General features: G+C 39.5%; 1 protein-coding gene and 8 non-coding genes across 10 annotated transcripts in view; 8 read left to right on the top strand and 1 right to left on the bottom strand.

Moving 5' to 3' along the window:
- The window catches only part of sema3h (sema domain, immunoglobulin domain (Ig), short basic domain, secreted, (semaphorin) 3H), a 78,594-nt gene extending 59,898 nt beyond the window's left edge, over positions 1-18,696 (bottom strand). For both annotated transcript variants that reach the window (XM_074644687.1, XM_074644688.1), the window contains exon 1: positions 18,090-18,696. In XM_074644687.1, coding sequence (XP_074500788.1) covers positions 18,090-18,189 — 100 coding nt within the window. In that variant the 5' untranslated portion in view covers positions 18,190-18,696. The remainder of the gene's footprint in view (positions 1-18,089) is intronic.
- trnar-ccu (transfer RNA arginine (anticodon CCU)) lies at positions 9,378-9,450 on the top strand. Its single transcript has one exon. It is a non-coding gene; the product is annotated as a tRNA-Arg (tRNA).
- Positions 10,090-10,162, top strand: trnar-ccu (transfer RNA arginine (anticodon CCU)). The gene has a single exon. It is a non-coding gene; the product is annotated as a tRNA-Arg (tRNA).
- Positions 10,663-10,735, top strand: trnar-ucu (transfer RNA arginine (anticodon UCU)). The gene has a single exon. It is a non-coding gene; the product is annotated as a tRNA-Arg (tRNA).
- trnar-ccu (transfer RNA arginine (anticodon CCU)) lies at positions 11,237-11,309 on the top strand. Its single transcript has one exon. It is a non-coding gene; the product is annotated as a tRNA-Arg (tRNA).
- On the top strand, positions 11,317-11,388 carry trnam-cau (transfer RNA methionine (anticodon CAU)). The gene has a single exon. It is a non-coding gene; the product is annotated as a tRNA-Met (tRNA).
- trnar-ccu (transfer RNA arginine (anticodon CCU)) lies at positions 12,065-12,137 on the top strand. Its single transcript has one exon. It is a non-coding gene; the product is annotated as a tRNA-Arg (tRNA).
- On the top strand, positions 12,658-12,730 carry trnar-ccu (transfer RNA arginine (anticodon CCU)). Its single transcript has one exon. It is a non-coding gene; the product is annotated as a tRNA-Arg (tRNA).
- On the top strand, positions 12,738-12,809 carry trnam-cau (transfer RNA methionine (anticodon CAU)). The gene has a single exon. It is a non-coding gene; the product is annotated as a tRNA-Met (tRNA).
- Positions 18,697-27,322: the final 8,626 nt, after the last annotated feature.

The following is a 27,322-nucleotide window of genomic DNA, read 5'->3' as shown; positions in this document are numbered from 1 at the left end:
CACACACTACATAGGATAAAATGACAATATGTCATGTCCAATGCTCATTTTCATTCCCGATGCCCCTCATCTTCAAATCGGACCAGCATCAGGCTGACATCTTATAGTCCAAACTGGTACCACGCCAATGCGTGTAATAACCTCGCCTGTCCACCAGATGATGGTGTGTCAGTGTCACGTTTTGCCTCGATGAGGCATGAATATTAAACGCATGTGGTGCAGCACCAGCAGGGAGCAACAAAACCACTTACTTAGGTTTATGCAACAAAATCACTTTAGGAAAAACGTCATGGTTGGCCTTAAAATAAGTACGGAAACTAAGAACAATACGTATGGAAACAACGTAACAGAACGGACACGTCACAAATGTCACTAAAAAACACACAAACGTCAATAAAAAACACGTCATAAATGTAACAAAAAAAACACGGCACAAACGTCACTAACGTAACAAAATACAGTACTCCTGGTTAAAAGTCCTGTGTTTGTTGGACATATCCACCTCCCATCCCACCCCACCCCCCCATAAGCAGTCTTTCTCACTTCATTTTCTACATCACTAGCTCTGAGCGTAGCATATTTACAAAGATGCATTTACATTGCAGTCAGTACAGACTACATGGCGAACAAGAGTCACGCCTAAAGCAAGAACGGCGTTCTTATTGCACGTTTTTACCTTGCGCATTATCGTGCGATCGGGCTGTGTATTCTGATACATCTTGCAAACCTGTCAGATTCATCCTCTAATCCCTTTGGGCATCATGTCCTATAGGTTGGGAGCCATTGTTCTATGGTTACGTATCTGTTCCTATAAAATAAAAATAATAAACATAAATGTAAATGAATTATTCATCATTCACATGCACACTAACTAATTCTTCTTCCTGTTCCACATGGACTCAAATCTTCTCACACATTCAAACATATGTGCCCACACACACACACAGAAACATTATAGCCAAACACCCAGACGCAGTACGTCTGGACTGTGTCACCGACAGAACAGACCCACGTGGACAGCTTGACCTTTGACCTCAAGGCCTATGATTATTCATCATCATCAGACTGCTCGGCCTGTGTCGCCGTGCTGCTGCATACACACATTAGAGCCCATTCACTGTTTGCTTTTTATCGTTTTCATCTTTATTTATCTAAGAGAAGGTTCACTGGGAACACTCATTGTTTTCTCTGCTTCACATTCACACAGTTGCATACAGTCTCATGTGGGAGGCGTCCAGTGCAGAACAATGTTGGTGGTTAAATGCTTTGCTCATGGCTAGACGGACAGCTATGACAAGTCCTTTTCTCTTCCTGATATTTTGATTTGAACACACAATATTTATTCCTCTTCCAAATGAAAAAGACAAAGAGAAAAGACCCCAGATGATCGCAGTCACCATCTTGTCTCCTACCAGAAGTCAATGCCGGTTTCCTTAAACCATGAAGGTAATCTTTAGCCAGGTTTCCACCAAAATTTCTTTGGGACTTTTAGTCCCAGAAACTACTTTTCAAGGAACTATAAAGATCCTTCAGTCCAATGTTGTCTGCGTTTCCATAGCGGTCTAAAGACCTGCGAAGATTAGGCAAATTAGTCCGACAATGTATGAAAAAGCAACATGTCATGGGACGAGTGCTGTTGGTAAACACACTCTGCAGGCTGCAGTTCAGTGTGTCCGCCCGTTTCATCTAAAAGAACACATTTATTGCTGCATAGTATTTACCGATGCATGTTGGATGTAAAGAATGAAATGCAGAGGAGGAAAATGAAACTAAGAGCCTCTGTCTCCACAGTAAATCATCTGTTGAGTGTTTGATGGTTATTTATTTGTGCTTTGAAACATAACTGTCATGAAACAATCAAAGAATAACTTATTTTTCTCTCATTCACAGCACCACTGTGCTGTCTGTCTGTTCTACCGCACGCCCTCTCAGCACGCTCGCGCAATTTTTTTAAAACGAGTCAGGAAGAGAGGGCCCTTGTCCTAAAATGGTCCTAAATCGACACTACAGTACTCCCTTGTTTTATGAATGAAGCGGTACAGTTGAAGCAGTGGCGCTGTCTGTGTTTTACCAATCAGCAACGGTCATCCCCGCAAACTCCACCCCGAATGTTCCTGTACATTCAGAAAGTACCACCACTCAACCAGGGCCTTTTGGGGGGTTAAAAAGGGCACTGGAAAAATGACCCCGGAACTTCATTTAGACCCCTGGTCACTGCGGTCGAAACGCAATGTGTTCCTCAAAAGGTTCTTAGTTCCGGGTTAATGTTCCTGTGGTCGAAACAGGGCTTTACTCTAACCTTAAGCAAGTAGAGTTGTGTGTTTTCATCTTACCAATACACTCCTAATGCTGCCAAGGTAAGAGGACAGGAAAGCAAAACCCTCTCCAAACAATAACCTCACCTACAACAAAAATCCTCTCAAGCCTGCAATCATACCTTTAGGATTTGAAATGCTGTCCCTATTCCTAAAAAAACACATAAACTTGTCTTCAGAGCTTTAGATGTACTTGAATAAGTACCACATCATGCTGGTGGGGCTGAGATTTGAGGTCTATGACTCTGAAGTTGACTTATCCCCAAGAGGAAACAATCTCCCTTAGTGGTCTGGACTGGTGACAGATACTCCAGAAAATCTCTACTGTATTCACTCACAGACTAGTGAGTACTCTGAGCAGCAAAATCATCAGCATGAATTTAACTACGTAAGAGCGAAGTTGACACTTTGAAATTCTGTACGTCGGCACCCGTCAGAGTGAAAAATCACTGCGGTCTTTAAATTGTCTGAGGCTTCTACTTCTTGGCTCGACATCAAAGCATGTTAGACATTCGCTATGCTTCGTGGACATTTGCTCTGGCAAATGGGCAATAATGATATCTCTACATCTTAAAAATGGGCGCCCATAAAAAAAAGCAGCTGTCCTGTGAAGGTTATGGATAGTTATGATGGTTACAGTGAGTTCAGATTTATATTTACAACCAGCTTTGAGGGCCAAATTTATGACGAATCCCTACTTGAAAGCCCGGCCAGATGATAAAAATCCACTATCTGTTGCTGTACATCCTCTCTATTTTCTGATAAGTCCTGCTTCTATTTAAACAGGAAAAGGAAGTCTGACTTCCAACCTTTTGTGGAACTTGTCTGATGTTTCCATCACTGACAAAACAGACAGAAACCACAAGAATTTGATTCTTAATTCTTGTGGTTTCTTCTTGTTTACACCGCCATGGGAATGTCAGATCGCTAACACCAAAGGTTAAAGATCAGATGTTTTGTGCCACTGTACATGTAGCGCTAATCGAAGGCTCGACTGTAGTCTACTAGCTGCCATTTTCCTTCAAGTTATCTTATACTCAATTGATCAAATTCGTCACAATCATTGTAGAAGTGACAGCTTGATATTTCCTCTGGGAATGAACCTCCGAGTATCCGCTATGTGTCTACACGCCCTCATATCCTGCATCTCCAGCCTGCCCTAATCTACAGCTAATGAGGTAAACTGCTGGTTAGATTTGGTCTTAACACTGTTGATCCCGTCTACTCCTGGTTTTCCAGCTGGTCAACAAGTCAAGTATGTCTTTGTGGATTAAATTTCTGCATGCAGCTAAAGTGAAAGGAATGCAGTGAGAAATATACGTCTGCACAAAGCTGAAAAGAGAAACAACCCAAGACGTCCAGATCAGGGTTACTAAAGCTTTTGCTTTTACTTGTTTATAAAGTTTTAAATGACCTCGCTCTTCTATACATTAAAGATTTTCTTTTTAAATTTCTAAAAGGAAATTAAAGACCTATCGTTTTTAATCTGGCTTTTAATTTGGAGTCATTTTAATTTTTAAATTTTAATGATTTAATCCCTAGTGTTTATTTTATTTTATTTACTTTTATTTTACTTAACATTTTATTGTTTTATTGTTGTAATTTTCAGTCTTGCAAAATTGTATTTATTGTTGTCCACTTTTTGTTGTTTTCATTTTTTATTTGTGTTGTTTTAATATTGCTATGGGAAGCACTTTGGGCTGCATTGTATGAAAGGTTCTATATAAATAAAGTTGAGTTGAGTTTTCCAGCCGATATGACATAAATGATGAATTTATTTTGCCATAGCTCATAAATAAAATAACAATCCCCTGGCCACTTGTGCACAGCATTTGCGTAATAGGAGTGAAAACGTTTCTTGTGTCTCTTGAATGTTATATAGAAATGCTGACGCACAGTAAGAGCCACCGAGGAGAGGTGAGAAACTCAGCTCTAGATTATTGACAACAGGGCAGATTGGAGTAAATTAATACTTAAGGGAAATAGAAGAAATATGAAGCTTGTAGGTTTTTTTTTTGCTTAATTACAGGCTTCAGGCTAAAGATAGCCGCTGATATTAACACCAGAAACCTCATGAGGGGAAAAATGTACAGCATGTCCACTGTTGTCAGGGGCTGTTGTTGCCAAAGCAAGGATGTAATTATACTTTCACTGTCTCTGTCCAGAGAGAGGGGAAAACCCCCCCAAGCTCCAAGCCCCTTAATCAGAGTTTTTTATGTCTTAATAAGGGCCTAAAGTTTGCTTTGCAAGAAAATTTCATCAGGCCCTCTAAATATTCTGGAAAAGTGATTTTAAACCAGTGGGCAAACTCCGGTTCTGAGAAGTGAAGCCAATGTGGAAGAGCCTTAAGCGTGCATTCTTTCTAATAGCCAGCAGGGGGCGACTCCTCTGGTTGCAAAAAGAAGTCTGATTGTATAGAAGTCTATGAGGAAATGAGCCTACTTCTCACTTGATTTATTACCTCAGTAAACATTATAAACACGAGTTTATGGTCTCAATCGCTAGTTTCAAGTCTTCTTCAATACAGCATGATGTTCATTTAGTAAATTATGGTCCCATTTAGTTAACTCCGTCCGTTCCATGTCTCCCATTCATTGTCGATGTAAGCAGCCGTGCAATGCATTCTGGTAGCGTGGCGAGAGATGGGGCATCACGTCTGCCGCTCCTCATACGCAAAAAGTTGAGGTCTAGGCTACTTTATTCACATCAGGGGCGTCCGACACGACTCGCCGCCTCTGGAAACTCCCGAGAAACCTCATTCAGCAACTGCATGGCTTATTTCTCGCATAAAATGTTTTCAGAAACACATTTCGGTGAACTATTTTCGTGATTTAAGAGAAGAAAGTTTCCAAATGAGCCGCCATGTTGGTTCCGGTTTGAAAGCTGGTAGCAGCAGCCCACGAGGGAAAGCGTTCGTCCAATCAGGTGCCTAGTGCCTTGTGTCAAGTGGCAGCCCATCAAGCGTTTAATGATGGGGAGCGAGGCGATCCCTTGCGATAAAAAATGCCCCTGTGGACATGTACCATTACAGCTTTACTTTAAATTTTTGCAAATTAGTATTCAAACAACCTGTAAAATAAGGAAGAAGCTTCTGCGTTACTTGAGTCTTTTCTGAAGTGTGGGATGAGCAAACAGCTGCCATTTGACTTCGATCGTGACAAGCAATGGTAGCGCCATTGTTGGAAACTGCCTCCATTAAAATTAATAACAGAGAATAGCCTGATTCTGTGCCAGATAACCGTCCCAGTGAAATCCACATCTCAGCAACATCCCCAGCCCTGAGCCTGGAAAGCACTGGCCTAGATAGAAACAGATCTGAAAGAATAAATGAATAATGAAATATCTCCTGATTTTTAATATCACTCTGAAGGCTTTTGTGCTTTATTGGTACACAGAGAGAAGAGAAAGGTGATGTTGGGGAAAGTGGAGGAAGATGTGCAACATACACCAAGGACCCAGGTCTTTTAACTTTCAACCTCAACACCACAAAATGAGATTATTCGTTTCTTGGGAAGAGAAAACCAGACCAGAGGCATTTATTTGTATTTCCTGTATTTCTCTCTGCTGGATCTTCAAAAATACGCTGAGATATATTTCAAGGTTTAGGAGATTTTCTTTTTAAGTTTTAGGTAACTAACCAAGACGCAATGACAAGCCAGAACAGTAATAACGTCGTTAAATTCAACACTGAGCTGAAGAGTGAGTGGGGAGAGAAGGAAAGTCTTAACAGACGATTTACAAGCAATAAAACAGGTTGATATTTTTTACGTAGCCTTTTACAATTTCATCAAAACAGCTGAAATGTTGTGGGTGAATAAATATTCAATCCCCTGCGCAGTGAATGGGATTACAGTTGAACCCGCATTCATTTGAATCTGGTTTAAATTGAGTCCAACGGTGGTCCAATAAGCTGCCGTTTTGTACGTCTGTAGGCTTGTTTCTGTCACAGACAACACAGCTAAACAACGTCCTTCTACTTTATTAAAAACAGACAGCTCATCTGGGTTTTGTATGAAAGCAGCTTTTTATGGCTTCTTAAATTTCCTCAACAGTTTGTCGCGGGGGATGACTGGGCTTATCCATCATAAAGTCACAACATATAGATAAAATTAAGATGTATTTCCTACTCAAACTTTTATTTGTGCACCACATTTTTTCTCCGAGGAAATCTAAATTGAATATACAAACATTCACATGAGCAAACATGCATCTGGACACTGATGAACTAATCTAACGTTTAGTATAACCAAGCAATTTGCATGCTAATAGCATGAAATTGAAAAGGACTCATTTGCATTTACATTATTAGTCGGGCATTTCTCCAGAAAGACACCGGGGGGTAAACAGCAATATAAGCTGAAACGACTGAATCACAATCGTCACAAGTAATCTGCAGTATAGAGGTCAAAGGTCAAAGCCAATGTCTCCACAAAGACACTCATACTCACATACTCTCCAGTGACTGATTAACTTTAAATGTCTCCGGCAAACCAATTCACTAAGTGAATGCTGTATGAATAAAACATGACTCTCTCCATGTGGGAAAATAGATTCACATCGACTTAATATACCATCCAAACCTCCTCTGAGGCATTCATGGAGCTTTATTCTGTGATTGTGACGATGAATCTTTATATTCTCATGTGACAGTTACGAGTTTGACAGCAGCTGCAAGTGTAACTGTGACAGCAGTTAAGGTGGTTGTGTGTGTGTGTGTGTGTGTGTGTGTGTGTGTGTGTGTATGTGTCTCTGTATGTGATTATGTATAAAGCTGCATTCACACCAGACGCGAAGCGAATATTTCCAACAGATAGATACTAACAACATTTCATCAGCCATGGCCGAAATAACAACTACTGTTGCTCTGTACATATTGTGGAAGTCCCAGATACGTCGGAATTTCACTGAGCTGTATTCACTGTATGTAGCAAGCCACACATCGGCTGAATTGATCTGGTTTACTAAAGCGGTATGAACCCAAAAATAGATCGTGTTGTGATTTAATTGCAATAAACTAGCACTGTCAAAGTTAGCGCGATATGATAACGCGTTAATGCAAATTTGTTTTAACGCCGCTAATTTCTTTAATGCATTAACGCAACTTGCGATCTTAAGTTGTAGCGGCCTCAGTTTTAAAGCTAGAGTGAAGACACTGACATCATATGAAACTAGAAATCCTAAGGAATCAATTGGTACCAAGCATGTCATACTGGAGGCTAAATAACAACAACAAACAATAGCAATATTTGTCATTGTTTTGTGTTGTTAATTGATTTCCAATAATAAATAGATACATACATTTGCATAAAGTAGCATATTTGCCCACTCCCATGTTGATAAGAGTATTAAATACTTGACAAATCTCCCTTTAAGGTACATTTTGAACGGATAAAAAATGTGCAAGTAACTATAGACAGTCATGCGATTAATCCTGATTGAATATTTGAGTCGATTGACAGCCCTACAATAAACGGATCTAAAGGATGCCGAAATAAGTACATAATAATGCAGAGTTGTAATAAAGTCTGATTTCAGGCTTTGTCAGGTCTGTCTGCAAGACGACAAGCAAACAACTTTTGAAATGCTTGTTTTCTGAATGGAGTTTGGATCGATCGCTGTGAGGCTATAATAACATTGTAGCTGCTCCATCAACACTCAACATAACGTCATTTTAGCATAAATACATATAATTTATTTAAATATAATTTTTTTTTTTTTTTACCTTTTTTAGACATTGATTAGACTTTTGTTTTCCAACATTTTTAAAACTTTTTTTTCAGACTTTTTTTTACGGACATTTTTTTCAGACTTTTGTTCTCCAATATTTTTCAGACTTTTTTTCAGACATTTTTCAGACTTTTTTTTGGGACCTTTTTCAGAATTTTTTTTTTTTTTTTTTTAAATTGTTTATACTTTTGTTTTCCAACATTTTTCAAACTTTTTTACTCAGACTTTTTTTCAGACATTTTTTTTGGGACAGTTTTTCAAGCTTTTTTTTTTATTACCTTTTTCAGACTTTTTTTTAAAGGACATTTTTTTCAGACTTTTGTTCTCCAACATTTTTCAAACTTTTTTTTCAAACTATTTTTTCAGACTTTTTTTTGGACATTTTTCAGACTTTTTATTTTAATTTTATTTTTACCTTTTTTAGACGTTATTGTTTATACCATAGACAGAGTATGGTTTATACACATACATTTATACACAGAGTTTTGTACGGTCTCTGTACAAATATGATGTGCTATCGTAGAGTTCTGGATGACTACAGACAGCTACAATATTATAATATCGTGTTTGGTGTAAATGCCCCATAAGACCTTCCCATAAATGTGCTTTTGCATGTTTATGTGTGTGGAAAACGGTAAACAGTAAATGCCCCTTTTCTGTGCATGTGTGTGCCTCTTGAATGTTCTTGCTTCAGTGTGATTGTGTTTGTTCAGATATACAGTACTTGTGTGTGTTCTTTAATATGATGTGTCCAATGTGATTTAGTTCTGTATGTGTTTCAGTTAATGCTTTGCAGGGAAATGTTCCTTTCGTGCATGCAGTGCGTGGTACAGACAAGGTATCTCTAACTGCCATCTATCATCAAGAAAATCACACTACCGTCCATTGAATGGCTGGGGTAATGGACTCATTACACTCAAGTCGTTTCTGTGTGTGTGTATTAGCCCTGCATGTGGGCGACATGAAGTTTGAGTGAATAACTGGGATAATTTAGTCATTAAGAGAGAGATGGGGGTTTAGGAGGTAATCAGGCATGTATTTAAGTATTTAAAGCTGCTTTTTTTTCAGACACATGAAGCTGTCTGGTCAGTCGGTCTGATTACACTTCACCAATCAGAGCAAATCTCTCAGACAGTGAAAGGACCTCTCTCTCTCTCTCTCTGAATGTCTGGTTCTGATGTCAGTAGCATCTCCACTATATAACCCCATAGTAAAATTGCATAGAATGTACTATCTACAACTGTCTAATCACTGTTTTTACTCTTAGTATACAATAAAATATTGTTTATGTCCCTCTTTCCGTCTTGTAGGTTGTCTCTCTAGCATTGAACAGAAGCCCCAGTGGCCTAATGGATAAGGCACTGGCCTCCTAAGCCAGGGATTGTGGGTTCGAGTCCCATCTGGGGTGATTTGACAGCAGAGTGGCGCAGCGGAAGCGTGCCCATGACCCAGAGGTTGATGGATTGAAACCATCCTCTGCTATCAATGCTCTAAGGAAAGTCTAAAGACTTCAACTTCCACTTCACTGACAATGTTAACCCTGCTGGTAAGATCTTCATTTGTAACACTGACATAAACAAAGCAACACTCTGATGCGACCAGCTGTGGTGCCATCTTGATAAAAGTCGTAAAGGTCACGACTACAATCAAAACCATTCTCTCAGCTGCCAGTGTTTTACTGGCAGCTGAGTGACTTTAACATTTCAAATAGTTAAAGGAGAACTCCTGAGGTTGATGGATCAAAACCAGTCAGTGTCTGGTAATATAGGGCCCCAAGTGTTCAACCGCCCCTCTAATGTGTGCTAATGGGGTGTAAAGAGGACAATTGGGCTTCCGACAAATCATTGCTTAATGTCAGTACAGACTGCAGATGTCAGGAAAACAGTCAAAGACTGCTGAGCACTCTAGCATTGTTGCTTCACTACATCACTGCTTTTGTCTCATGTTCCTGTTCATGTTTTCAATGCTTTGTTTTGTCATGTTCTCTCCCTGCTGTTTATGTCCCTCTGTGCATTGTGTAGGTTGTCTCTCTAATAATGTCATTGAAGCCCCAGTGGCCTAATGGATAAGGCACTGGCCTCCTAAGCCAGGGATTGTGGGTTCAAGTCCCATCTGGGGTGATTGACAGCAGAGTGGCGCAATGGAAGCGTGCTGGGCCCATAACCCAGAGGTCGATGGATCAAAACCATCCTCTGCTATCAATGCTTTACTGGCAACTTTGAAGATACCACCATTCGTTTTCCATCTGTGAGCAGCTCCTCCATTTCTGTTGTTCATTGCATTCTGGCAAATTAGCACAATCAATAACGAATACAAAGTGAATGTGGCCCAATAATCGTTTTATCTTGATTATCTTGTTTTCATAATCGTTGGAAGCCAAAATCGTAATTGAAAATAAAATTTGATTAATCTCCCAGCCCAAGTTTAAAGTACTTTAGAGATTTCAACTTCTATATGTTTTGCAGCTTTACAGTCTCCCCCTCCTCTTTCTGTTTCTTTTGTTGTTGTCTCTGTTACTGCCACAGTAGCATCAGGGGACATTGTTGTGTTTGAAAGCCAATGTTTGTGCCTCCCATATTGTTGCTTTAAATTGGAACTCACTGTGTGTTCATACTATGAAGCCCCAGTGGCCTAATGGATAAGGCACTGGCCTTCTAAGCCAGGGATTGTGGGTTCAAGTCCCATCTGGGGTGATTTGACAGCAGAGTGGTGCAGCAGAAGCGCCCAGAGGTCAATGGATCAAAACCATCCTCTGCTATCTGTGTTTTACTGGCAGCTGTTTGGCCGTAAAGACATTTCAATCACTTAAAGAGTACTCCAGTGATCACTTAAAGAGTACTCCAGTGATTTAGTGTTGTACTTCCATTAAGTTGGCAGACTGAGATATGAAAGTCTTAGTCCCCTGTACAGGTCAAGCTCCAAAAACACCAGAACTTACAATTCCCATAAACCTGAAATTATATAATCCATGTCAGCATCGCAACGGTCCACACAGACTGTATCTTTGGACCGTGCACACCGACCACATATGTGAATATGTCCACTGTTACTTGATCCCTTTATTGTTGTTCCACCTCTGCCACTGCCACGGTGACCTCAGGAGCCATTGTTGACTAAAGCCAATGTTTGTTCTCCCATATTGTTGCTTCGTAGTCAAAATCACTGATGGTCAATAGGACTAGTCTACATGTAAAGCCCCAGTGGCCTAATGGATAAGGCACTGGCCTCCTAAGCCAGGGATTGTGGGTTCGAGTCCCATCTGGGGTGATTTGACAGCAGAGTGGCGCAGCGGAAGCGTGCTGGGCCCATAACCCAGAGGTCGATGGATCGAAACCATCCTCTGCTATCAATGCTTTAAGGAAAGTCAAAAGACTTCAACCTCCACTTTACTGACAACGTTAACCTCGTTGGAAACAAAGGGGTCCTTGTAGTACAGAGGACACAGAGAAATTGTTCTTACATGTGACTTGAGGATCTTCATTTGTAACACTGAACCTGTTTAGATCATCAGCAGCAACACTGTCATAAACAAAGCAACACTCTGATGCGACCAGCTGTGGTGCCATCCTGATAAAAGTCTTAAACAAACGAAAGCATTCACCGCTAACAGTGTTTTACTGGCAGCTGAGTGACTTTAACATTTCAATTACTTAAAGGAGAACTCCTGAGATTGATGGATCAAAACCAGTCTGTGTCTGGTAATATAGGGCCCCAAGTGTTCAACTGCTCTTCTAATGTGTACTAATGGGGTGTAAAGAGGGCAATTGGGCTCGCCAAATGGACAAAAGTTAGTTTCAGATAAATCATTGCATAATGTCAGTACAGACTGCCGATGTCAGGAAAACAGTCTGTGCTGCAGACAAAGACTGCCGAGGACTATAGCATTTGTTGCTTCACTACATCACTGCTTTTGTCTCATGTTCCTGTTCATGTTTTCAATGCTTTGCTTTGTCATATTTGCTCCCTGCTGTTTATGTCCCTCTGTGCATTGTCTAGCTTGTCTCTCTAATACTGTCACTGAAGCCCCAGTGGCCTAATGGATAAGGCACTGGCCTCCTAAGCCAGGGATTGTGGGTTCAAGTCCCATCTGGGGTGAATGACACCATCCTCTGCTAGAAGTGTTTTTCTGGGCGGTCTCTTCCACTGCTTTCTGACTGACAGAATGACATGGATTAAACCCACATTTGTAAACACTCTGAGAGTTAATGATCCAAAATCACAAAGCAACCAGCTGCCATCTTGACAAAGGTCACAACTATTATCAAAACCATTCTCTGCTACCAGTGTTTTACGGGCAGCTTTGAGACTTTGAGATTTCAAATGCTTACAGGAGAACTGGATGGATCAAAACCAGTCTGTGTCTGGTAATGTAGAGCCCCAAGTCTTCAACTGCTTCCAATGTGTACTAATGGGGTGTAAAGAGGACAATTGGGCTCATCAAATGGACAAAAGTTTCAGACAAATCGTTGCATGATGTCAGTACAGACTGCAGATGTCAGGAAAACAGTCAAAGACTGCTGAGCACTCTAGCATTGTTGTTTCACTACATCACTGCTTTTGTCTCTCGCTCCCCACATTTTCAGCTATTTGTTTGCCATGCAACACTGATACAGAAGCCCCAGTGGCCTAATGGATAAGGCACTGGCCTCCTAAGCCAGGGATTGTGGGTTCAAGTCCCATCTGGGGTGATTTGACAGCAGAGTGGCGCAGCGGAAGCGTGCTGGGCCCATAACCCAGAGGTCGATGGATCGAAACCATCCTCTGCTATCAATATTTTACTGGCAACTTTGAAGACACCACTATTCCTTTTCCAGCTTTGAGCAGCTCCTTCATTTCTGTTGTGCATTGCTTTCTGGCAAATTAGCACAATCAATAACAAATACAGAGTGAATATAGTCTGTTCATTGGCATCTTACTGAGTGAGTATGCGGTACATATAGTTTTGTATTTTTGTCCAGAGTAAATGCAGTACATACTTAAAAGTCCAATTAAAGTGAGAAAGTTGCTCAGACTTGGGCCACAGCTTCGGTCTAACGTTTCAACTGGTAGGCTGGATAAAATAGTTTACTGCTGCTGGCAGGTGAAACCTTTCTGTGTCAAAAAAAGCTTAATTTTCAGCTTGATGGATTTCAGAGTTTCTCCAGTGTGGTTTTGAAAATGTTTCAAAAGCACAGTGGTTGGAGCGGTTTCTCAGCCAGCAGAGGAAATTAAAATGTGTAGTTAGTTTGTTTTTTTATTTAGGTTTTCTAATAATAGTGTACATTACAAAACGGCTGAACTGTTTTACAGTTTGCTGGCGTGAGAGTGAAACAGCACTATTACAGTTTTGTGTCAGATTAACACCTCGTTTGCTAAATAAATAAAAAACAGAAGTTTCTCTGCAGTTTCACATTTTGTTTTTCTTTATATTCTATGTTTCACATCATTTGTCTTATGTTGTATATTATAGTGTATTAAGACACGTTTTCAATAGTGATGTTACGTTTGTACGCATTTAACTTAGTTGATGTACTTATTTTATGGCCAACCATGCCGGTTTTCCTAAACCTAAGTGAGTGATGTTGTTGCCCCCTGCTGGTACTGCACCATCAAACACTTGTGTAATATTCACGCCTCGACGAGGCAAAATGTGACACTGACACGCTATCCTCTGCTAGACTGGTGGGTCTATTACATGCTTTGTCAGCTATGAGTTCAAAATATGAAGGAAAATCCAAATGTGCAGTGTCTCTGATCTGCCAAACAACCTCAGTCGTCCAAGTGTTTAAGTGGAGCTGAAATCGTTTTCTAATTACAGCGATTCCCCGACGAAAAACCCTCCTCCCTCTGTCTGAGAAAAACCTCCATGGTGATGGGAAGGGAAATGACCACAGCATGGAGCTCCCACAGAGAGAGAGAGCACACACACACACATACACACACAAACACACACATAATGGTGGACATCACAATCCCTACACACATTTTTTGTTCGCTTTCCAAAGATGAACATACTGCAGCTATAAAAACACACACAGTCAAACAAACACAAACCTCTGTTGTTCAAAGTCATGAGCAGAATACGCAACAAAGACTGAGGTGGGCAGAGATCCTGGAACTGAAACAGCTCTATCTAAACACACACATATGGTCATATCTTCAAAGTGACTTAAATAAAACCGCTCACAATGCATCAACACATGCACATTTTCATACACTCCATACACTCATTCAAGCACATTATACATACTCAAGGACATACAGGCACATAGTTCGTATGTATGTACGCTCAAGAAGACACACATGCAGCTACTTAAGCAGCTCATCACATTTTCAAATTCAGATTTCATTAGAGCTAAATTCCCACCTGGGAGAATCCAACAAGGTTTCCCTCTTCCATCTCTCTTTACTTTCTAGGTCACGGTTGGTCGACTTCAGCCTTATCACTTCACAGACCCTTTGTGTTTTGGCTTATGCAAGACCGTGTAATCAGTTGGTTTCTTACTTTACGGTGTCTCTGGTAAACATCAACGTAACTAAAGGCCCTGGATACCACAAAGAAGCTTTTAATTTAAAGGTGATTCACTGTAAATATGGCTGAGAGGGCAAAAGATCAAACCTCAAATCCTGTTTTAATTAGAAGATGCAGATCTTTGCTTTCTCATTACTTTTGACCGTCATGTTTATTATATACCCAAACAACAAAACACCCAACATGGGTCAATGTGTTAAATCCTATCCTGAGCAGACTGATGCTACAACTATAACCACAGTGTCCGTCAAATCTTTCTTGTATTCTCCATTGAGGCAAACCCCACCCCACTGCTGCTTCCACAAGGTTAAAACAAACGCCAACAGCTATTAGAGGATTGTGCAGCAGCACCCTCTCAGAGGACCCGTCTACTCCAATTCAACCATGCATAAACCTACTGACGGGAGAGACTGTTCAACACTGGCATGTTGATTCAACACCATGTGTTTATGCAACGTGCTACACAGTGGCCACTAACAAGTGCATGAAGAAAAAAGACACTGAGAAAAAGAGGGTGAAATACATCTGAATACCAATGCACAATTCAGTTCTCCACCAGAGTGAAAACACAGCTGAAATTTCACATTTTAGCTAAAATGAATTATGGCTTTCCTTTCCTGTTTTAAGGAGGGTCTGTTGTGTTTGTCTGCAGGTTTTTCCCAGCAACCTCTCTGCATGGATTTCAGTATGTGGTGGACACATGGGCCTGGGGCCAAGAAGTAATTAATTTGGTGGTGATCTGGTTCTGGGACTTCTGCCATCAGATAATGATTTCTTTGTTGGCCATAACTGAAACAAACAGACATGGACACTTGATTTCAAATCCTGAGGGATGTTTTTGTCCTGTCAAGAATGACAGGGATGATGTCTTTGGGTGTGAAGCCTAATTGGTAAATTGTTTAAAAGATGTTGGCATAAGATTTGATTTCTACAGGAAATCTAAAGGCCAAAAAATGGCCTATCTGATTTCTTGTTGCTATCATTATTGATAACAGTGTAGCCCTAATTGATATTTCAAATACACTTTAAGTAAAGGTCTTAAATAGGGCTGTCAATCGATTAAAATATTTAATTGCGATTAATCGCATAAGTGTCCATGATTAATCGCAATTAATTGAACATTTTTATCTGTTCAAAATGTACCTTAAAGGGAGATTTGTCAAATATTGAATACTCTTATCAGCATGGAAGTGGGCAAATATGTTTGCTTTATGCAAATGTATGTATATATTTATTATAGGAAATCAATTAACAACACAAAACAATGACAAATATTGTCCAGAAACCCTCACAGGTACGGCATTTAGCATAACAATATGCTCAAATCATAACATGGCAAACTCAAGCCCAACAGGCAACAAAAGCTGTCAGTGTGCTGACTTGACTATGACTTGCCCCAAACTGCATGTGATTATCATGAAGTGGGCATGTCTGTAAAGAGGAGACTCGTGGGTACCCATAGAACCCATTTCATTCACATATCTGGATGTCAGAGGTCAAGGGACCACTTTGAAAATGGCCATGACAGTTTTTCTTTGCCAAAATATAGCCTAACTTTGGAGCGTTATTTAACCTCCTTCGCGACAAGGTTTTCTAGTTTAGTATGATATCGGTATCTTCACTCTAGTTTTAAAACTGACGAAGCTACAACCTCCGAAAGATTGATTGCGTTAATGCATTAGAGAAATTAGCGGCGTTAAAATGATTTTGCTTTAACGCCTTATTAACGCGTTAACGTTGACAGCCCAAGTCTTAAAGGATGACTCTAGTTTTTATTTTCCTAGTTTTGTCCATCATTCCTATTAGTAAAAGTCACATTGTACGAGATCTGGGAATAGGTCTACATCGCTAAATAACGGGGCAACGAACATGAAAAGTCAGGCGATCAGACAGGTTTTAAACCCCCCCCCCAGTTTAGCCTAATTTTGGAAGAGAAATTTATAAAACTGTTCCAAAAGGTCCTTTGTAAACATCCACTACAGATAACAAACTGACCTACTGTTCAAATTTGACCTACTCTACTTTCTGTAATTGTGTTCACACACAGTTTTCCAGTGTATTAAGAGAATAATAGCAACATTTCAGTTCAGTTTTGCAGATTAAGGGGTTAGATAATCTGGCTACAGCCTTGACTTGTTTACAATAGGGCTGCACGATCATGGCCAAAATGATTTTCACTATTATTTTGATCAATATTGAGCTACATTCCTACTAATCTTTGTACAAATCTTTGCATCAAAATAAGACTGATCCTTATTCACAGTACATCTCCTGGAAGCAAAATAAAATTGTACCAAAACTTTTTACCCAAAATGAAATCAACAGAGCACTGCTTTCACTTTCATGTTCTGCTACATTCCTGCTAATTAACAAATCTTAGCATTAAAATAAGATGACATGACGACTCCCCAAAAGTGAAGCCAAAACATCTTGATCGCCCCCTGGTGGCTGGCTGTTAGATTAGGAAGCGCTTTATTTGATAGGCAGCAGAGTTTTCTATGAGCGGAACAGTTTAAACGTCATTATCGCAGTCAATCATGTTCATTTAACTGTGGGAAGCCAAAATTGTGATTGCAATTAATATTTGATTAATTGTGCAGCCCTTGTTTACAACCTATCTGTCTGAGTCTTACCCAGTCTGACTTTATTGTAATGATCTCACCGTGTCTCCAGATCTCAGCGATTACTTTGGTGAGTACAATGTTATCATAGCTGAGAGAAATGATGGACAAAACTATGAAAATAATGATGAATGCTGAACAAATGGTAACTGCAGAGTGGCACAGCGCTAAGCTACTTTTGGTCAGTCATCTTTTTCAGTAATAGGAATACATTTTTGGAATGCCCTACCAACGGAAATAATAACACAACCTGATCTAAAAACGTTTCATAAAAAGGTGAAACATGGGCTGAAACTAAACCAAACCTGCAATCATTGATCACTGATAGGGAACATACATATGTAAATTGATTGTAATGTATGATGTATTATGTGATTTTACTTCTTAAAAGCCTAACCAGGGACAATGTCTGCAAATTGACTACGGCTAGAAGTCCTACATATACTGCATCGGTAGCACTTTATTTAAATCTAACAATGCCTACATGTATTGTCCCTGTCAAATAAATTAATAAATAAATAAAAAAATATGCAATTTAGTAAACTCTATTTATAACATTACAAGTGTGTTGGAGAGGCAAAATGAGCACTTAAATTTAGCCACTTCTGAGCATGTTGAGAGGAGAAAGTGAGGTGGGCGTAGGCTAAAGACGAGGCTTACTTGACTACTGGGGGAAGATGAATTCAATACAGGTGATTACAGAGATGGAGGAAGTGAGACAGTATGGAAAGGAAACAAAACGGGTAGAGGTACAGAAAGGCAAAGGTATAATTTGGTGCTCCACATATCGCGTAACAGTGTGTGGGCAGTAATAGAATAGGAAAGAAAGAAGTGTGTGTGTTTGGAGGATAAGAGCGGGACAGATGTATTAGACAGTAAGAGCGAAGAAAGCACAAAAAACAAAAAGCCTCTTACCGGAGTGTGTGAACTGCAGTCTTGGTTGAGATGCTCTCCATGCCCCCGTTAAGGAAACCCCGAGGTGGGCAAGCAGGACCGCTGTCACCGGCCAACACATCCTCCTCCTCACACACACACTGAGTCCAAGTGCGAGTCTAATCTTACAAATTGAGGCAACTAGAGTAACAAGTGCCACCACAGTGTCAGTCAAAATCTCACAGGGGGCTACACACTCTTAGTCCAAAGTGTTGCACTGTTAAAAAAAGTCCAAGTCACAAAGATTCTGAATCCAAACAGTCTTGAATAAGTCCAGATCCTGAAGATAATTCACCGCTTCCAACAGTAGCACTCACATACAGACTTTACCATCTGTGTGTTTGTGTGTTTATGTTTTTTGAGTGAGTGTGTGGGCTTCAGAGATGGAGGGAAAATGTATTCCAAGAAAAAACTAAGTCGTCTCTCTGCTGCCTCCTCGCAGCTTGACAGCTCTCTTCTGTTCTGTCTCTCGTCCCGGCTCCTCTCTACATGTGACTGCACTCTCTCTCTCTTTCTCTCTCTCTCTCCCTCTCTCTCCTTCTCTTTCTCTCTCTCTGGGAGGCGGAGGGAGAAAAGATCCCAGATCATTGTGGCCACCCTGCACACACTCAAATGCAGGCACGCATGCCTATTCACAGCTCCGGGAACCCCTAGTTAAAGTGGAAATGAGAGAGACAAATCAGCTTTCATCTTTAGTCCCATTTCTCTCACTCTCAGTTGCTCAGTCTGTCACTTTCTCTCTTTCACTCCTTTTCCTTTTGCACTTACTCTCTCACCTACTCTTTCCCTTTCCCCTACTTTCTTTCTTTATAATATATAACACTTATCAACACCAGATTACTCCAAGCTTTAAAGAGGTCACACAAGATTACTCCGAGCTATAAAGAGGTCACACAAACAACAAACTAAGTGAATTGTAAAAAAAAAATGTGATCAGGTAGCAAGAACAAAAATGAGAGAAAAGTAAACAAACAAAGATAAAAAAGCAACAATAAGAAAAGTAATCTGGGCATCCATACCTACATACACACATTACTTGTATTAGCAAGTTAAAATTAAATGATAAAAAAAATGCCTTGTGGGTTTTCAGACGCAGTTTAAAACTAGAGACCATCTTGCGATGGGAACACACCAGCCGCGAAGCAAAATCGGGCCAGTGGCGTAAAGTGAGGGAGCCAATGGCCTCTTCTCCACTTCCTAACACCCTACTTCCGGCAGTAGTGTCTAGAAGGGAACCCACAAGCTGGGGAAACTCTTGCGAGATGGTTAAGGTTAGGCATTGATCTGGAATAGTTAAGGTTAGGATAGGTCGTTGGGCAGCGAGTCTCGTGAGAGTTTTTGCAAGTTTTTGCAGATCTCAGATCAGATTTTGCAATTTGCAGGTTACCTACTAGACACGATCACCTCCGGCTCCCTTGCTCGGACCACACCCATCTTCGCACTCGGCCTTCATTTTATCTCAACTACACACTTGTAAAGTTTTGCCACACTAATAGTCGGAGGTAATAGTAAACGCTGTTACGGCTGGTAATGGTCGAAGCCAAAAAATTCTGAAAACGTGACGGTACTCGTTTTTCTACAGTATCGCAGGTACCGTCAGGACTCAAGACTAACGTCGTCCCTGGGATGATTGAAGGAGATGTTTTCACAGCAATGTAAAAAAGATAATAGATAGAGAATTATGACCTGTTTAACTTCCTAACAAAAAACAGTATGCAAACGGTAATAAAGGAGTGTATGTTGAAGTACATGGGATTTATTGTTATACTTTTGTTTTTTACCGTGGTATCGAATTGGTATCGAGAATCATGGAATTTCACTGGTATTGGTATTGACTACTTAATTTCTGGTATTGTGACATCCCTAGCTGTAAGTAAGATATTCAGATATTCAGATCAGAGTTGAGGTTCCCAGCAAATATTCAGCACCCTTTGGTCGGCTCCTGCCTGAAGACCTCAAGTTGATACGGGGAGAAGGACTCAACAGATATAATCTGGGGCCAACCCATGAAGTTCATTGAAAGTAATGAGTAGATCATGAAATCAATTCTAAAACAAACCCTCTCCTTCACTTTCTCAGTACCTTCGTCTCTTTCCTCTTTCTCATTATTTTCTCGGTTTCCACTTCCAACCCAAATGTAATCATTAAAGCTTCTGCCTTCGTTCTTGCTCTGTTATTTTCATTAGATAGCTGCTGCTCACTGGGGTACAGCAGCGCAGGCTGAATTTTTCACCAGCTTCAAGTTCAATCACAGGCTAACGGGGACAATTTATTCATTCTCTGGGATAAATAATGAATTTAGGTTGCGTGCAAATGAACAACTGTATACTCCAGCCACGGATTTCTGATTCGTAAATGATTCATCATCACACTTGTTTGTTATTGTACGTATTGTATAATTAGTACATATTTTTGTTTTCAAATTTGACCCAGCAGTTTAGTTGTATGATTAGAAGTCCTGTAACCTGGTGTTTACACAACCTCATGCAGCTTTTAATTGGATGAGGGCAAACCCGCTCGTAATTATTTAACAGAAGAAGAAGAAGAAGTTGCCTCGTGGTTATACAGACTGACTAACCCTCCTCCTGTGATGGCACGGTGCCCTTCTGGAGTGACCTTGAGCAAGATGCTAATGAAGCTTCATGTTTTAATAATTAACATTAAATGTTGTTCATATCATCGGACAAAGTGCAGCTCAATACAACTCCTTCATTCCCTAAAGACGGCATGTTTTTGCTCAGTTTCATGAACGACGGGTCCATTTTTATAATTATCATCATTAGTAGTAATATAAGTTTTTACTGCTTATCTCTATTGAGGCTCTCACTCTGATCTCAGATAAAACCTGCTAATCAAACAGAGTAGGACTTTGTTTACTTTAATTTTCTGTTGATGACATTCCTGCAGGTGGTGCCGCCTCTTTTCTTTGTCACTTTCATAACTGCCAATACCAACCAGCCAGGCCAGTTCTTGTATACAGACTTGATTAGACAAACTATCAATATAAAATTCACCAACAGGGCAGCTGTGGCTCAGAGGGTAGAGCAGGTTGTCCACCAATCGGAAGGTCGGTGGTTCGATCCCCGGCTGCTCCGGGTCACATGTCGATGTGTCCTTGAGCAAGACACTTAACCCCAAATTGCTCCCGGAGACATAGCCATCGGTGTGTGAATAAGTATTTAGATTAAATCCTGATGGGCAAAGTTGGCACCATAGTAGCCTCTGCCATCAGTGTGTGAATGGGTGAATACTGACATGTAGTGTAAAGCGCTTTGAGTGGTCGGAAGACTAGAAAAGCGCTGTCCAAGTCCATTTACCATTTACCAACCATGTGCAACAGATGATTTTTCAACAGAAAGAAGTAAGTAAAGTGTATTTATATAGCACATACATCACAAAGGGCTTAACAAGATCATAATGCAAACAAGAAAGAGCTCATATAAAATGAGGTGACCACTCGAGCCACATAGTTAAGAAATCAACAAATAAAACACAATACATAGAGAAAATAACCTACAAGATGCTGTGTTTAAAACTGCAAATGTAAAAGTTTGAATGAGGTGAATTACATGTGTGTTTAATCATTTGGTGATAAGACAGTTATAAAAATGTACATTTAAGATATTCTAGTAAACATTTCCTGCCAACGATGCAGAAAAACGAGGATGAGGGGAACTAGAAATGTTTAAGTTTGCTTTTCTGTTGAGATTCTGAAAACTAGGAAAACCAGACTAGTAAAATATAAAGGTTAAAAGTGTAAAAGTTAAGAAACAGTGGACAAACGCTGCAGTCATCATTTGAACATGTGAGTCAATGAGTCACCATTTGTTGCCTCTTGTTGCATTGGTTACTAGTAACAAGAAACTGCAATTGTGTAAGAATCTCATAAAGTTTGTATTTGACCTGTCAGCCATGTCCTATACTGGTGGTTCTCAACCAGGGGTCAATAGTTTATTTTCACGATTTAATAAAAGTTAAAAGTGAGCCCAATGTGAGTAAGAGTCAGTGACCTCTCTGATCATAAGTTTCACTTCCTCCACGGTTTCCTCCTCAACTGTAGTTGACAACTAGGATTCTGGTCTTAATCATATCTAACAACCTAAATACCGGTATTTTTCGATGGAGATCCCTGAAGTGAAATCTTAGGTATGTGACCTAATGTTTATCAATTCAGGGGTCCTTTATACAAAAGAAAGGTTGAGAACCACTGTCCTATACTACTGAGCCAAACAAAAGATATCAACAGCCACTCAAGAGTAGGCTACTACCTCAGATGCAGATTCTTCTTGTGCGGTTAGATCTGTGGCCAACAAAACAAAAGAGACTCCTGCTGCTGCGGTCATCACATCTCTGAGGAGAAAAGATGGAAAAGACAGGCATGAAGCAAAGTGTTGTCAGTTTAATGTCACTTTAACCTTTCTCAATTTAAGCTCTCGCCATAAAACTGACTTACAAGGACCTCCTAAACTCTCGGGTCATGAAGACAGAATAATTACAAGCTCTTCACAAATCTTAGCTGATCACTCAGCTTGTTAATTACAACTAATGACCTCCCAGCTAGGGGGAACAAAAGGCCTCTGATTTCTCTCTGACAAGTGACGTCAATTACTCAATTAGCGTGTGAGCTCTGGCTGCCGGGATCATTACTGGTTTCAGATCTTACCGCTGCTATTCTCTACAAACCACATACACACACACATCTATTAACTCATGCACATTTCCTGTGTTTTGTGGGTTGAGTGAGAATGCATCATTTAATGAGCATTCAGTGTCATCTTGTTGCTTAGATTCATGAGGTTTGCGCCCCCTTTTGAGGCTGATATCAACCCTAATGTCACTAATTCAAAGTGTATATGATAGTCATGGTTGGTGTAAGTTACTATGCACATTTTAAATGAAATGAACTGTAAACTGTCCTCAAACTAGAGTCTTGTATTCCCCTTGGGAATTTTAACGCTTTATGTTTTTTTATGATTCTTGTAACTGTTTTGAATTCCTGTTTATTGTGTTGTTTCTGTTTTGCTGATTGTGTTCTTGTGAATGTTTCTTGTTCTCAGATTTCTCTTGGAAAAGAGATTTTAATCTCAATGAGGCTGCCTGATTAAAAAAATATTAAATTAAAAAATATATATAAATGGAAGGAAGACAAAAAAAGCATCAACTCAGCTGTTTCTCGAACATACGCATGAGTGAGGGTGTTTTAAGACAATGGTGGCTGTTTGTAAAGTTTTTGTTTTAAAATATGTGTATTATTTTTGACAGCATAATGGGAATACAAACAAACAAGAAAACAAAAACAAAACACAAACGCCACTGCCTGGGGTGGATTAATGCACAGGCTGGCCTGGGCTGCAGCCTAGGGGCCCCATGTTTGCAAGGGCCCCAGATTTGCCAGATTATTTCTAATTATTTAAATGTACTTCAGAGAAAAAAACAAAAGCGTTACCCCTATTGGCCCATAAGAAACATAAAAAAAATTAAGTGGGGCAGTGGACGTTTATGCAGAAATAACTGCTGCAGCTCCAACAGAGGTTTCCCGTGTCTTGTGAAGTGACGGGGCTCTGCAACGTGTAATGTTATCGTCTCCGACCGGGTGCCGGTGTCTCCACTGTTCCCTCCGGCCGCGGTCGGGAGGCTGAAGCAGGAAAAGCCAACACTAGGATCAGCAGTGATTCATGGAGAGACCTCCGTCTGGTCAGCTAACATTACTGCCAAGCAGCTGAAATATAGAGTGATATTGTGGTTTTAGCTGACGTGTGTCGCCTCACTGTTTTGACGGATGCTCGTTCACATTCAGGTAGCGCGTGCACACGGGCGAGCGCGAGCGACAGGACGCTGACTTTCGTTGACTTAACGGCCAAAGGTGTCGCTGTTACAACCAATTTCTGATTCTTACAAACAGTCCCTTTAAAGTATGATGAGTAAGGTCGGGGGGCCCATACAAAGAGTAGCCTAGGGGCCCCTGACCACCTTAATCCGCCACTGGGACACAGCACATCCTAGGTAATATCAATAACTATTTATTATTTATTATCATTATATATCATTATCATTACCATCATTATGTAGGTTGAAGGCCTTAAAGTCTATAATGTTACTGTAGCCGTTAACTGTTAGCTAGCTAGTACAGGGCTGTCGTTAATTACGTTAATTAATTAATTAATTAACGTTAATTATTTCATATTTTTAATGTCATAGTGAGACAAACAAGTGCACAATGAGAGATATTTACATAACAAGTTGGGACAACCAAAACCTTACCTTAATGTGACTGTGGTCCGTGGTTATTTGTGTCTCTAACTGAATAAACTGTCTGGTAATAATAGTAATACATATTCCATCACTTCACACAGGTGGGACTGTGCTGCCATCTACCTGGTTGATTGAGATCTCGCGTTCCGCAAACACTCCGGATTCTCGCGAGAACTCCTCTGGGAGAGTAAACTCATAACGAGACTTGGCTTGTATATTCAAGCTTCAAGATTCAAGATTCAAGCCCTTTATTGTCATTGTGTAGTACAACGAAATTAGATTGTGACAATCCCATAGGTACTAATGACAAGATAATACAATAAAAAAGAGATAGTGCACTATAAATGTAAAAAAAATATATATAAAAGATAATACAATATAAAATTTAAAAATACAATATGTATATTGATGAGATGACAGTTTTGCCAGATTATTGCAAAAAGTTTCCGTCGGATAATTATATAATTATTGCACAGCATCATATAATTATTGCACAGAGTGATCAGCATGTTATTGCACATATCCGTAACAGTAGATTTACAGTATTTACATTGCAAAAGTGACACAAAAGTGACCAACGTGTTATTGCACATATATGAAATGAGTCGTGTAAATGTGTAATTTTTTGATCAAGTTAGACGTCTTTCTGCACAAACAAAGTGGACAAAACACGTCCAGACAGCGTCACAGAAGAAGAGAAGCAACTGTTAAAAACACACTTAAGATGTAATGTCAGCATTATTTCACTAGAGGTCAGTGTGTGATTGTGTAAATTCAGTATGATGTGCCCAGGAGAGGAAGGGAAACATGCTTTAGATGGGGTTCAGAAGACATTTTAAAAAATATATATAAAACAGCAGAAAATAATAGCAGTTGAGACCCTGCAGGGATTATGTTCCTTTTTTTCTGGAAAAAAAATGTGGCAAAATATTAAATTAAATCTAAATCACATCACAGGGCCTGTTGAAATAACACTTTGGATATTTCATGAATTAATTCTAGGTCCTGATTTACATTTCATATGAGCCTCTTTTGGCTTCTTTTGCTGTGAATCACACAGATTAAAACTTAGATTTTAAGAGAGACTTTGCTCCGTTATATGGGTGGTGGGAAAGATATTGGCTAGATTTTTATACAATATTATTATCATTTAAAGTTCCAAACTATTATATATAATTTATGATATATTTGCCCATATTTGTAACATTAGATATTCAAAAGATTGCCAGCACAAAAGAAGATTTGATGAGCCCACTGTGATCAAATTCTTACCAGGACTTTTTATTTTTTATTTTTTACAAAATGTTGTTAAAGAAAGAAATTATCTTTATTGACAAATCACCATAGTCCACCCACTTCAGTCTAATGTCTTTATGTGTCTCAGTAGTGAGTTTATTGTAAGTCTTACTTTCTGATATGATTTTAATCTCATGTGGTGAGTTACTTTGTATCCCTATACTTTATTTAGAAAGTTCAATACAGTAGTTACATATACATCAGTATCTTTAAAAGCATAAAAGCAGAGTATTCTTTAAAGACATATAATTTCAGAATAGAATAGAATAGAAAATACTTTATTGTCTGCTTTTAGTGTACAAAAGGCAGAAATATATCTTTGGTTTGCATGTGCAAAAACTGCTATTAAAACAACATATCACATCCAGACAGATGCACATTAAAACACATTCACATAAACACAATACACCAATAGACACCTTCTCACACAAAAAGTACCTCAATCATATATCTTATACTGTATATACTGTATATGTTCTTAATGTATATATTCTTAATATGCCTTGTACAAAGTATTTCCTTTTATAATTGTAGTATAACTTATTATTTTTAATGGAGCTTCCCAGCAAAAAGCATTTCACATGATTGTACTTGTATAACCGGCGTGAAAATAAACATCTTGAATCTTGAATCTTGAATCTAGAAGCTACATTAAAAATGAGCAGCAGGTACCAGGACTGAATCAAGGTTAAATTAATAGATATAAAGTGCTGTGTGCTTTTTATGGATGTAATATTTTGCTAAGATGTTAATCAAATTAATTATGTAAATTTCCCCTTGTTAAAAATGAGTAATAGCCTATTACTGATAACATAGAGAGGTGGGCTATACACTGTTTTCCCATAAATTAATCAAATCACAATGTGCACCTTTGCTGTGATATTTGATTTCAGTATATTTTTAATTAAGGGTTACATTATTTATAATATTAGCCAATCAGGTTTATTCCCAGAGAGCAGTTTGGATTTAAATCCTTCAACAGATGTGATGGAGTTAATGATGGGTGGAGTAGTGAGTGTTTTGGAGGGAGTGGGTCTTCTGAGCGTCTTGCGCGCTCCCGTCATGATGTGTTGGAACCTCTTGTGTGGGGGCGCGGCTGTCACGGGAGCGCGCATGGTGCTAAACAGTATAGCCAGTAGTGAACCTACACAGTAAAATATGGACATCAGCATCTCAGTAAACCAGAGCTAGTTAAATATTGGTGATTTTTTTTTGTGGTTGACAAGCCAGGGTTTTGTTTTGGTTTAGTTTTGGGTTGATTTTTTGTTTTGTTATTTGTCATGGACACTATAATAAACTTGTCCCACCAGAGACACATGGGGTCACTGGGCGTTGTGTTTCCAGTTGTATTTCAGTCTAAAAATAAACTTTGACAAACAACAGAATAAGGTGGGTGTATGCATGACTCACAATCATGGGGCAATCCTTGTCATAGCCCTCCTTTTACTCCCAAAGTCAGAACAAAAAAAATCCACCTCAGACACAGAGCAGTCCTACCAGTCCAAAGTCATCACCAAAGATCGTCTATTGCAAAGATGAATAACACAGTAGTTGAAAGAGGCCTCACTCTTGCTGTACTCTCAATGCAGCAGCAGCATACATTATTAACACAGCAGATCTGTGGATGATGGGTCATCCCAAATTCTCTCTGAAATTTGCAGGACATC

The sequence above is a fragment of the Sebastes fasciatus genome, chromosome 8, assembly GCF_043250625.1.
Source record: "Sebastes fasciatus isolate fSebFas1 chromosome 8, fSebFas1.pri, whole genome shotgun sequence".
NCBI classification, from domain to species: domain Eukaryota; kingdom Metazoa; phylum Chordata; class Actinopteri; order Perciformes; family Sebastidae; genus Sebastes; species Sebastes fasciatus.
The sequence above is the reverse complement of the archived record's forward strand: the minus strand, read 5'-3'. Positions and strand labels throughout refer to the sequence as shown.